This window comes from Cibotium barometz, chromosome 62 (genome assembly GCF_041138505.1).
Source record: "Cibotium barometz isolate CiBa-2024 chromosome 62, ASM4113850v1, whole genome shotgun sequence".
Classification (NCBI taxonomy): domain Eukaryota; kingdom Viridiplantae; phylum Streptophyta; class Polypodiopsida; order Cyatheales; family Cibotiaceae; genus Cibotium; species Cibotium barometz.
In genome coordinates, this window is record NC_141107.1 from 4625535 (window position 1) to 4638281 (window position 12747).

The 12747-nt window shown below is 39.8% G+C and overlaps 1 protein-coding gene across 3 annotated transcripts in view; it reads right to left on the reverse strand.

Moving 5' to 3' along the window:
- Positions 1–5878: 5878 nt before the first annotated feature.
- The window catches only part of LOC147604052 (E3 ubiquitin-protein ligase HOS1-like), a 79711-nt gene continuing 72842 nt past the window's right edge, over positions 5879–12747 (reverse strand). For 2 of the 3 annotated variants that reach the window (XM_086795642.1, XM_086795640.1), the window contains exons 9-10: positions 8265–9211; positions 5879–8120 (exon numbers count right to left, since the gene is read on the reverse strand). In XM_086795642.1, the coding sequence (XP_086651768.1) occupies positions 7934–8120; positions 8265–9211 (1134 nt within the window). In that variant the 3' untranslated portion in view covers positions 5879–7933. The remainder of the gene's footprint in view (positions 8121–8264; positions 9212–12747) is intronic. The other variant, XM_086795641.1, reaches the window with a different exon arrangement.

Below are 12747 nucleotides of genomic sequence, written 5' to 3' on the forward strand. Positions count from 1 at the left end.
ATTTGCATGAACCCATTAAGCGAATTGTGCTGCGCGCATCAGGCATGAAGTGTGATGATAGCATGAATATAGCCATCACGATGATGATGTATGTTACCCATGCTATGTATGGTCATCCCATGTCACGTGCTGGCATGGACATATCACATGGTGACATGGACACATCATCAAGTTCCACCCCAATGAAGTAGTTCACATTAACAAAACTCATGGTGCAAATGCTCGTCCAAATAAAAAAGCTCAGCATCAAAAGCTCTGCGTAGGTGTTATACATGTCAAGGCGTGCTTAATACCACCTTTTATTGGGAGCTTGATGTTACCATAGCAAGGTGTAGTTTTTGACACACGAAAATTCTTGTAAAGTATGATTATATATATTCTAGATCCATGTGATGGATCTTATTAAAAAACTATTGATGTTGTTTTCAAAATAAAATTTAGAAGGTATCACAAGATCATTAAAGAGGTATAGACAACAATTCTCATTTCAAGGATTAATAAGGACTACAAAATAAAAAATAACTTATTTTAGACTGATTTATGAATGTGACAAAAAATATTTTGAGGTGATACATCTAGTAGATGAAGTATGGTTAGTACATGTTTAGGTCATACAACAAAGTGTTTGCTATATTATTGACCATAACATCATGAGTTCAAGCTGTGAACACAATGGGCCATGTATACAGATGGAATGTAAAAAAACCAACAAACCCACACATATAAGATAATGGGTTGTTCGATCCCAAAAAAAAGAATTCTATTTGCGGGAATATATATATATATATATATATATATATATATATATATATCGGCTCAATGCGCATACCCACGACGTGCAACCTGATGGCATCGAACCTGAGTCCTCGCAATGGGACCCAACCGTTCTACCAACTCGTCTACGCACCCATGGGCCCCAAAAAAAGGATTCTATCAGGATCATCTTTGAGTACTAGTACATTCTACCCCAAAAAATCAATTAGCTTATTGTGTTCTAAGGTACTTCCTATAGGGAGTCTCATATTGGTCATATATATGTGCTCATGATGCATGTATTTTAAAACAGTAATATGAGAAGATATGACTCAGCGAGAGAAGCTCATTAGAGGCTAAGGTTAGTCATCCACCAGTAGGCAAAGAGAACTATCAACAGAGTCGAAAGAGACTGGCTTCATGAGGGATGTGTGACGAGCCAAGAGAAAATAGGCCACTCGTTGAATTGGACTGAGTACATAGTTCTAGTGTAGATGGAAGGTAACATCTACTTAACAACATTGTAAAGATGCTCTTACTATGCTGTGAGTATGTTTCTTTATATCATATGCTTTTTAGGGTTTTGGTGTATACACATTCTTAGGACAACCCATTGAACTTTTTATCGTTGGGTATGCCAACAAATCATTAAATTGATGTTTAGCTATTATATGATCCATGTATGTTTAGTCGTCTAGTATTTTGAACTTCTCATATTAAGTATTTGTACAAGAAAGTAAATTCATTTTAAAGAAAACCATATCATTTGTATACGTAGTTACCCACCCTAGCCCTATCAAGAGGGACCAAAAAGTAATAGTTTTGATGATGGATGGATGGCACCATGGCAATCAATCCATGAAGGATGGTCCCTGTTGCACACCAATTACAAGATTTGTTATCGAAGAGTATAAATGTTAACGTGGAGTCCTTGGTAGCCATTTGATCGTTTGATGGAGATTTAGAGATAAGGCTCCAAAGGTGGGCTTTCTCAAAACCATTATTGCAAAGATATCATCAAAGTATTTGAAAACAATGTGTAAAATATTGTAGAATGTTCCATCTTGGTAAATTGACAAGTTTTGTAGATAATGAGAATTCAAAGTAAAATAGTAGAGATTACACCAAAGAGGTAAAAATGCAAAACCCATAGGGATCCCACAACAATGTGACATTGAATTTTGATCAAGTACAGAGACCATATGGACAACATGTGGACACCACCCTGGCAATACCAATCATGTGGAGTCCTTTCCTAGTGTGTAAAGATTAGTGGGGAAATACTGAGCCCTTTTTGAGCATGTAAATATCATGGGGGCAACCGTGTGGACACCATGTGTAAACCCGAACAAGGTAGTGCTTACCATATAAAGAACCTTGTAAAGACGTTCGAATCATGTGGACCTTATGTTATGGCAAGTTTATTTCCCCTAAAGCATTCACTTAGGGAACAACCCACGACTCCAATTGCATCCTACACTGATCATATCTACATTTAGAACACGGACCAAACACTTAAAGTCAATCTACACACATGGAAAACCCATCCCCCATGAGTAGAGGCCCTTTAATCACTGAAGATACAGTCACGGAAGGACAACGGAAGTGAACATGTGCCTCACATGCCACAAGACATTAGATGAAGGAAGTGAGAGCTCGGAGTTCGCTCCACTATGCCCAAGGACTATGAGAATGGGATGCAAATCCTCGCAAACCATGGACATAGGATAGGAACACATTATGGCCACTTCAAATGGCCAAGGGATCGCTTCCCTTTACATGTTAAGCGCAACAACAGTGCAGTGCACACTCGAGTTTGAAGGGAATGTTTACAATCAGCATGGGAATATAAATGCACTAAAACCAAAAACTTTTTATCTCTTCAAGGGAGGGAACGAGGAACGTTGTCTTTCTTATGTTGAAGAAATGTTGTGCACACCAAGCTTGAAGGAAATGTTTATGATCAAGAGCTAGCAACATGGGAATAGAAATGCACTCAAAATGATGACTTGTATCTCTTCAACGGAGGGAACATTGGCTTCGTTATATTTTGAAGCTATTCACTCCTACGTAGATTTATGCCATCAATGGCAAAGAGAGCTCAACATTATCCACATTATAAGCAAGTTAGTGGACCATTGAAAGGAAAGAGCCATCGATCAAAGCAACCAAAGAAGCTTTCTTACTCACCTAGACGATCTAGAAACAAAGTCTTGGTGGAAGCAATAAGAGAAGCCAAGTGTGCTATGGCAGAAAGTTTAAAGATATAATATCTTTGACATGTACCAAAGCGTTTCAAAGTGTACAATGTGGGAGACTACCCAGTGCACTTTGAGAAAGCTAAAAGAACCCATGTGACGATACTCCTAGGACATATTAGTTTAATCTCGCTGGACTCTAGGCAAAGATCCTGAACCTATATACATAGAGAAGGACATCACTCTAGAGGAACAGAATTATCTTATCAACCTCGTCACAGAATTCTAGGACTCATTTGCATCGACATAAAAGGTGTGCCTCCCGAAATGGTCAAGTACACCATTCTCATCACAGAATGGGCTAAGCTTTCAAGCTTACGAAGTGAATCCAAAGTACTCCCAGATGGTGGTCAAGCTCATTGATCCCATATTCATTTACGAGATTGAACACACAAAAGAGTATCCCCATAGTTATGGTGTCAAAAACAATGGAAAGATTAGAGTTTGTGTTAACCTCAAAAAGGTAAATGTGGCCACTATCAAGGACCACTATCCTTTGCTATTCATGGAGCATATACTAGAGAGAGTCGTATAGGTAAGGAAGCTTATAGCTTCTTCCTAGATGGGTTCTCAAGCTATAACCAAGTGAAAATAGACCCTAAGGACCAACACAAAATAGCCTTTACAATAGAATGGGAAACTTACACATATAGGGTTATGCCTTTTGAATTATCTAATGCCCTAAGAACTTTTCAGATGTGTTCACAAGCTACAAGGAGTTCTTTGTTGGAAGACTTCAAGTATCTATGCGTCAATTCCATATGAAAAGCACATCTTTGATGGTTAAGGAAGGTATTATATCGAATCTCCCTCGATCCCCTTCTTAGATACATCTCAGAACTTGGAATATCCAAAGATGAAAGCAAGGTGTGACTCATTCATGAGTTGCCACCACCAACTGACTTCAAGCGTATCCAACGCTTCGTGGGACGACACATTGGCTACCATAGATGATTCATCATCTTATTATCATCATAGCCATACGCCTTTATAGCTACTCATTGTCTTTAAGTGGACCAAGGAATGCTCGAAGGCCTACAAAGTCAACAAGTGCATGAGCTCTCAATTGGGACATCATTTTCCATGCACACATTGACCCTTCTTTCTTCATCGCAATTGATTGTGTGCTAGCACCGCGGCATGGATTTTCATCTTCACTTTACTAACTACCAATTAAACATTGTTGAATAGAATTATACCATAACTAAGAGGGAAGGACTCTCCATGGTTTACGTGGTAAAAACATATAGCCATTATCTTTAATCAAACAAGTTTGTTTTTTACGTAGAGCATCAAGCCCTTCTGTTGAAGGATTTGATGTTACCAAGCCATGTGCTACTTCTGATCCTACTTGAGTTTGACTTCATAATTACTGTGGTGAGGAAGGGTTCACAACATGTGCATGCCAAGACCATTTCTTGCACATTCCAAGTGGAGATCTGCCAAAAGGAATAGATGGCATCCTATATGTGGCACTCCGCTATTCAAACTTTGCATTGTTCCTAAAGGGGTTGATGAGATAGTTCACTATCAAGCCAATGGGTGTTGCCCCAAGAAAAGGCCCATAACTAGAGACTAAACAAGAGATGCCTTATCAAAAAGGTACCTCCTCAGTTAATGGGCAATTGTGTAAGCTAACCCATGATGTTCATTTAAGGCATGGAGATATGCTATCTAAAAATGCCATAGTGATAGTAGCTTAAAGGCATAGTATAATACAATTGGTAAATGCAATGCAAATTAGGTTGCAAGTAATCAATAGGAAAAAAACCAAACACAAACCTAGCTGACAATTCTCAATCAAAAATAGCGGTGTTAAAATAGACTACCCCCTTTTCTTGGATGGACTATAAGACGCAATGTCCAAGAGAATTGGTGGGAGAATGTGAAATACTTACTATGGGAAAGTAAGTAAAAAGAGTATATATTCATAGTCGGTCAAGTCTTAAAAAAGAGACTGAAGGAATTAAAGTGCAATTTAAGCTACACAGAAAGAGTTAACTTCATTAGGAGCTAGTGCAAGAATATCTTGCACATGCACGTGAGAGAGAGAGAGAGAGAGAGAGAGAGAGAGAGAGGTTATCTAGATTACCATGTAAATAAGTATGTAGTAATATAAATATACCTATCTAAGTAATGAAGTGTAAAAGAAAATTATAATTATAATAGAAAAAGTAATTGTATGTATGTTAAGTAGATAAATGTGTCTGGACAAAAATGTATTTACAAATAACACTTAACAAAACAAAACAAAAGATTAAAGGCTAATATATAAAATAGAGTAGGACGAGTGTAAATGTATGAGTGAAGTTGTGTCTGTGTGCGTGCACCCATCCCTTTATTTCCGATAGGTCCTCCACAGAGGTGATGCAATAAGCTACAATTAACTTGTATTCCATTAGTTAGAAGGACAAATGATTGTGTGTGTGGCAATTAATGATCCAAAATTTTAGACTACCACTTGCGAATAAGTTACAATGCTAGAATTTACATATGAGCTTTATTATTAATCAAGTTCAAACAGCAAAGGAATCCTTTAGCTTGAATTCAACATTCCCACATCAAAGTACAAGAACAAAAATATTTGATCATATGCAATATCAAATATCAAAAGTACAAATATGAAAAGGCTATATAGGAAAAAGCTAGCATATTGATGTGGCCACAATTGTACCATCACTCTAAATATGAATGGGCGAGACGAATATGTGTGACCGTCTAACAAAACATAATAGTTGAATATTTTAGATACCGTCACTACCATATCAAATTAGCGTGTAAAATAAACCTTAGATACAAATAGTTTAATACTTGCCTATGGAGGTATTCAACCTTAATGAAAGCAAAACAAAGCCCTAAAAGCAGAATATCAAATTAGCGTGTAAAATAAACCACCACCATCTTGATGAAGTCGGCTCATATGCAATAGCCACAACATGAGGGAATCTAGTGTCTTGCCAGATCTTGACAAGAGTCCCATGGCTACTTGTCATGAAGGGGACCTTACAAAATACAGATGGTGAAACCCATGGAGCTACATGGAAAGGAGGGAGCACTGATTTCCAAATAGACCAGTTCTCCTTATATGATGAACATTATGAGAGCAAGCTCTCTAATTTTATAAATCTTGGAGAGAAAGCACACAAACTCTCCTACATTAGAGTTTCTTATATATATAAATGCAAAAGCAATTGGACTTGCATGAAGGTGTGACTTACAGAGCAAATCACTTTTGACACACATTCAATCCTCTTTTCTTACCTTGCTTTATGTTGCAATGGTTAAATAGGTTGGCAGTTATAATGCCAGAGTGTAACATATCGCTTCCAGTACAACTCAGTATCTACAATCTCTGACAAGGCCACAGGTTGCGGGAGAGTAAATCAGGTGACATTTTTTTCAGAATATGTGAGAGATTTAGCCAATTCAGCAATGCAGAATAATTTCCCAGAATGCTGATGCGGCAAAAATATGAAGCTCCTCCAGTCACCATCGCCAGCTGTTCTGTCACTGCCTCATCACTCCCGGAGGCCACAGCAGCCGGGAAAGAACCGGAGGAGTGTCGTTTCCCTACTCCATACTCTTCCCTTTTTTTCCAACTGGCCTTAGGCCCAAGATCCTCCTGTAGTTACCATTTTGCATGGCATGTAGGCGCCAGGTTTTTATCCGCCCGTAAGCGATGCCGCCAAGGAAGCACCATGCAGGGTTTTGAACCCAGGACCTCCTGGTCCTAGACAAACACCTCTACCACTTGAGCTATCACCTCATTGGCTACTCTTTCCTCTTTAACAACCAAAAACCTCATTACTCACTTCTGACAAGCCAGCATTGGAGGTTCCAGAATAAATGTACTGCTTCTTGAAGGTTCCAGAATAAATGTACTGCTCCTTCAAACAGGAAAACGCACTTTGTGAAAGGTTATGGTCTGCTACCAACAGAACCAAGTTGATGCACTTGCCAGTGCACTGGTGATTAATTTCTTAACTTCGCATGGTAAGCACCTGTGATTTGTTATACCACGATTACATGTTCAAGAGCTTTCTGCTTTCCACAACTTCCAGACAGAGACAGGAAATGTCAAAATCATTTCTCTATGTTGATGACTATACCTGATTGTACTACTCGGTTAACGCTACTTATCTAGTAGGCAAAGATCTCTTCTAGTGGCTTGCAGGTAGTGGCTAGTCCAAATCATTCATCTTATCTATTATCTAGTAGGTAAACCGGTTATCTATTATCTGATCTAAGAATTGTTGAAAGAGTTCCGTCCCGCTTCTATACAAATAAAACTGCTCAGATAAAAGTGGAAGGGCACAACCAACATTGGTCTTTCACACCACTCTTAACAGAAAATCCTTCCTCCTTTACCAGGACATCGATCCCTAACTCATCTTTAGAGGAACATCAACTACCGCAATCTTTCATTCACCAACTGCATAAGCAGATTCTTCAGTACCTGATGCAATTTGATCAGATAATTCTGACCCAATGAGATCCAAGCTGGATAGGAGTTCATGGAAAGCATCACCTCAATCTTCAGCGCAAATGCTTTGTAAGGTAAGAAAGGCTCTTGCTCATGTTATGGTAGCAACTGGCCACCACAGCTAATCAAAAGCTGCAGAGTAGAGTGAGGAATGCCACCAACACCCAATTATGCCAGATTTTTTCTCGAGCAGACCATCCACTTGTCAGAGAGGTAAGGCACTTGCAGTGCATTGCTGCAACAAGCTTGCAATTCATTCGATCATGAAGGTCAGAGCTCAACTTACCAGCACAGGCTGCCAAGTTCAATCTGCAAGCACTAACCAAAGACTCGAGCTCAACTCACCATACACTGCCAAGTTTGACTGCAAGGAGCCTCATCAAGTAGATTAGAAAGGGCACCACCAAATCCTGGCATTGAGTAAAATGGTGAAAATTTGCTACAATGCATGAGCTCTGAATGATCTGCTTCCATTAATTGCCCTTCCAACAGTAGATAAAGACTTGATCCTCCCACCAGGTGTAAGAGAGGGTGATTCCATGCCATCATCTTCTGCTCTCCATCTCAAGCCATTTTTCTTCTGAAAACGTGAGGAGTCGGCAGTTTCTGCTTCTGACAACAATATTCTGAAGCATCACCCAAAAAGAAAAATACAGACATGTTACCGCATCAGAACCAGCACAAGTTTTTCTCTTATGAGCACCATGCCTGACCAAAAGATGTCCAGACACTCTAGAAACAGAAAAAGACGTACAACACAAAGCGCGTACCCCTGTTGCTGCTCATTTGCAGAACGTTTCAGGTTGTTGCTGGTGAACAGTCTATTTGACGTATCCCCTGCCAGATCTGGAGCTACACCTGACACACAACCAGCCAGCTGATCATATGCTTTCCTCTTTCCATTAGGACTTGAATGTACCATTTGCCTCCTAGGTCTACTTGACACATCAAACTTCTGGTCTTTCCCTGATAAGTCTCTCTTTTCCACAGATCCATTTTCAGACTGCCTGAAAAAGGATGTAGCTGTGCATAAACCATTCTCAGCTATACTTGATGCCCCATTCTGGAGACTCTCATTAAAAAATGCCCCATCATCTTCTTGGAGACTTAATTCCGAATTGTCAGAAGATGGTTCAGGTCCAGGACAGCCATTTAATCCTTTTGAATCTGCTGATGATAGATCCAGTGGAGGGGACAACTGTGAATTTCTGCCCTCATAGCCAGTACTCCCCTTGGCATCCTGAGCAGTGCTTGTTCGAGGTCTCCTCATTGCAAAAGAAGTAAAATCATTTTCAAAATTGTAAGTCAATTTTTTGCCCAAAATAGGATTCAGGAACCCTTCACCAGGTGAAACACCACTAAAAGTAGAAAGATCCAGCTGAGACGAGAGATCTGCCCCCCCTGATGTAGCCTTAAATGGCTTTCCATGAAGTATAGATGGTTGTCGGTAATTCCTCCATCCCACCAGCCTGATAAAATCAGGCGTAGTCTTGTGGGACAAGAGCAGCGATTCACTTTTCTCATTGAAAGTGAAAGGTGCTGCATTCAAAGAGACACCCATCTCTTCAGGCAAGGCTGGGACCACTGAGACAGAATCATGAGACAGCTTGATGAAACCTTCCTTGTTTAGACCTGCTGAAAGAGGTAAAAGTTGATCAAGGGCTCCAGTTTGTAACTGATCCTGTTGAATTTCTGGCAGCAACTCAACACACTTTTCCTGTCACAGAAAAGCACGGAAGGAAAATAAGTGGCTGCAGCACAGACATATTTGCCACAAACAATGTTTGCAGCTAACCAACATTTGCAGCTGAACGCTAAAAGACATTCAAAGGGATCCAGATAATACACCTCCTCTGAATTCATGATATGTCAGCCACTCACAAAGTTACAGGGACCGTTAACTTCATCGAACAATGGGTACCTTTTCATTTCATCAGCACCAAAAATAGATGCAGCATTATGTACAAGGGCATGTCCGCCTTGAAGTTCAAATTATAAACCATGTTAAAGTATGTAACAGAGCGAAAGCAGACTGAGCCATGATGAAGGCTACCACTTGAACAGCATATATAACCCAATTAGCTGTTTTTCTTTTTTCTTTTTTGGGGAGAGCAATCATAATATATTAGGTGTGCGGGTTTCTTTCTTCAGGAAGAGAAAGCCTCCGTACTGTAGCATCACATTGGTGCTCCCACGCTAACGAAATCAGCCCATTTCCAACTCATAGAAGAGTTTATGAATAGCTCCTTCTTACAACTAGCTCATTGTTGTGCCCACAATACTTCAAATCAATATTAGTGATGCAAAGCACTACAATGAGTTGGGTCTGTGCAAAAAGCTCTTGTAAGGCCTCTTTTTCATCAACATTAGAAAGCTTCTAAAGACAAATGGGTCAATGCAAGCAACGTTTCAGAACCCATTCCGTATAGTTCATGAACTAAGCTCCATACATTCCTACATGATCCACGAGTTCTTTATCTAAAGCCAAGCATGTAGCCTCCTCCCGAAGATGAACAGAATGGAGCAAAGTTTTTAACATTCTTCCTGCAAATTTTTAACTACATAATATTCCTATTCCCCCGACCAACTTGAGCAGCATACCCTCCTACCATCAGAACTATGCAAGTTTTACCGAAACTATCCTCAACGCACAATCTTCAACTGCATAAACACTATATTGTTAGTGAGCAAGTGATATCGCGTCCCACCAGATCTACAAAAAAAGTTTCCCCCTAGTTAAGAGAGGGAGGGCCTTAATGGAGCAAGTACACAACCCAAAACACAAAACCATTTGAGATTCTCACTGTTTTGGCTGTGGTCCTTTTTATACAATGATTGCAGTCATCCTTGGTGACTCCTAAACCTATGCTTAAATTAATGAATAAGTAAAGGTACTAATCCATTAATTATGAAGCATATTTAGGACCTTAAAACTTCCCACATAACCCAGCATGAGATGTCTAGGATGTAAACGTTTGAAATGCAAAGAAGAAATTCAATCAAGTATTGAGAATGAACGATGAGAAAGGATGCAGTTGCAAGAAACAGTTAGCATTAGGCTTAATGAAGTTGTCTATGCGATTGTCAGAATAGTTTGGTATGAAAATACAATCAAGTATTGAGAATGAACGATGAGAAAGGATGCAGTTGTGAGAAACAGTTGGTGTTAGGCTAAATGACGTCGTCTATGCAATTGTCAGAATACATGGAAGGATTTAGCATGGGTTCGCAAGTCATTTCAAAGACGAGATTTCTACCTGGAAATGTGTCTTCCTTTGTAACATAATAAGCAGCATGTATGCTGCACCCTAGAGATAGATGCCAAAATACATGAATGAAATATTGGCCAAGTAAAAACTTAAATTCTGTGCTCTATTATGAATCGAAGTTGGTTTGTTTGTACTCTCCCTAGCTTAAGTTTAGGCATTCAGTTCAACTTGAGCTTAGAAGGTGGGAATAAACAGGTGCTAGGCGGTTGTGTAAGCTGGCACCGATTTACTTAATATTGTAGGTTTAAATACAGCAGTTCTAGTGTGTGTGAACAACCACTAGTGTGTGGGAACAACCTCTCAAGAGGATCTTATGTAAGCAATGATGTATGTAAGTTACACCTATTAGGGATGATACCAGTTGTAAGCATAGTAACATGAAACGTTTCGTCATTTCGTTTCTTCAGTTTTGGACGAAACGCAAAGGTTTCGAAATGACACTTCTTATATACACATACCAAATTTATAACATAGCCAACAGAAAGATGAAGATGCATTTTTTGGGACTAGTGGGTATGAAATTCATGATTTTGCGACTAGGTTTTTTGGTATTTTCAAAATTTGGGCAAGAAAAGGAGAAAGAGAGGAGGAAAGAAACAAATTGGAAGGGAAGAGGGAGGTGAGAAGAAAAGGGAAGGAGATCAGAAGAAAAGGAGAGAAAGAGGAGGAAAGAGGAGGAGGGAAGAGGAGGGGTGGACCGTGGAGGAGAAGAGAAAGAAAGAAAGAAAGAAAGATATATTAATGTCTGCAAAAGGCCAAAATTGGCCTATGGTCGTGTTGTCATACTTGTACATTTTATTCTCACTCCACATTTTCCTCTTGATGACTGGAGGAACATCAAAAAGGAAAGAGGAAGAGGAGGCGTGGAGGAGAAGAAGTGAAGGAGCGAAAACGAGGAGAAGAGGCGGAGCAATAGGTTGTGGTCGAAAAGAAGCGTCGGATGCGTGAAGTGGCAAATGGGCAGCAAACAAGGACGGAAACGATAGCAAAAATCGCATTTGCAAAAAAAAGCTTCCGCCCGTTTTTTTTACCTGACTTTACATTTGGGCGAAACACCATTTCAATGCGCAGGTTTTGTTGTGTTTCGAAACGTTTCGTGCCGTTTCAAGAGAGCAAAACAGGTTTTTATGTTACTATGGTTGTAAGGTATTAGGGTTTAATCACAAGGTTAAACAAGAGTCATTAGCAAGAGGGGACACCAGATAAACCAAAAGAAGCTCTCTCTATGTTAAGAAAGTGGAATCGTCCTAAGCCTAGTGCTAATTACATATTAACCATATGCTTAAGGAGGCTCGTAATAATCAAGACAACCCATGATGCTAATTGCACACTAATGCAAGATAGACAAGATAGGCACACTCAATCAATCTCTATTGCAATGTGTTATGAACCATGCCTCTAGCCCAATCTTCTTTACACATCATCATGCCATGTGGCAATCCCTTTTCCACATTCTTTTATGTGGCTCTCACCATTCACACAATATCTCATGTGCATTCTTATCTTTTCACAACTCACGAGATAATATCTTACACCTCTAAGGTGCGTTCACACACTCGACCAAATCACTTGACCTTACATATTTCAACACCCCCTCTTAAGCATCCACTATCCAATCAATTAACCAAACTCACCCACGACAATTTGGCATTGTGCCAAAGTCATCTTTCAACACTCCCCCTCAATGCTGAATTGGAGTGTTCTATTTAGTGCTTGTGCATGTGCCTACTAGTTTGGATACTCAAGTCTATTATGAGCACCATTTTGCTCGGGCAGAGCCATCCCAAGTACTTTTCGGACACTCATGTGCTTGGAAGAAGAAATCAACCCACAAAGTGCATCGCCCATGCATGAACCATTTCGAGCACCCGTGGGCTCGGGTATGGGATCCCCTCATAATTTGGGAAAGAGTATACATCCATTTTAAGGCTCTTTGTGGCCTGGTCAGGGCAGTCTCATACGATACAGCAATTGCCCAACTAGG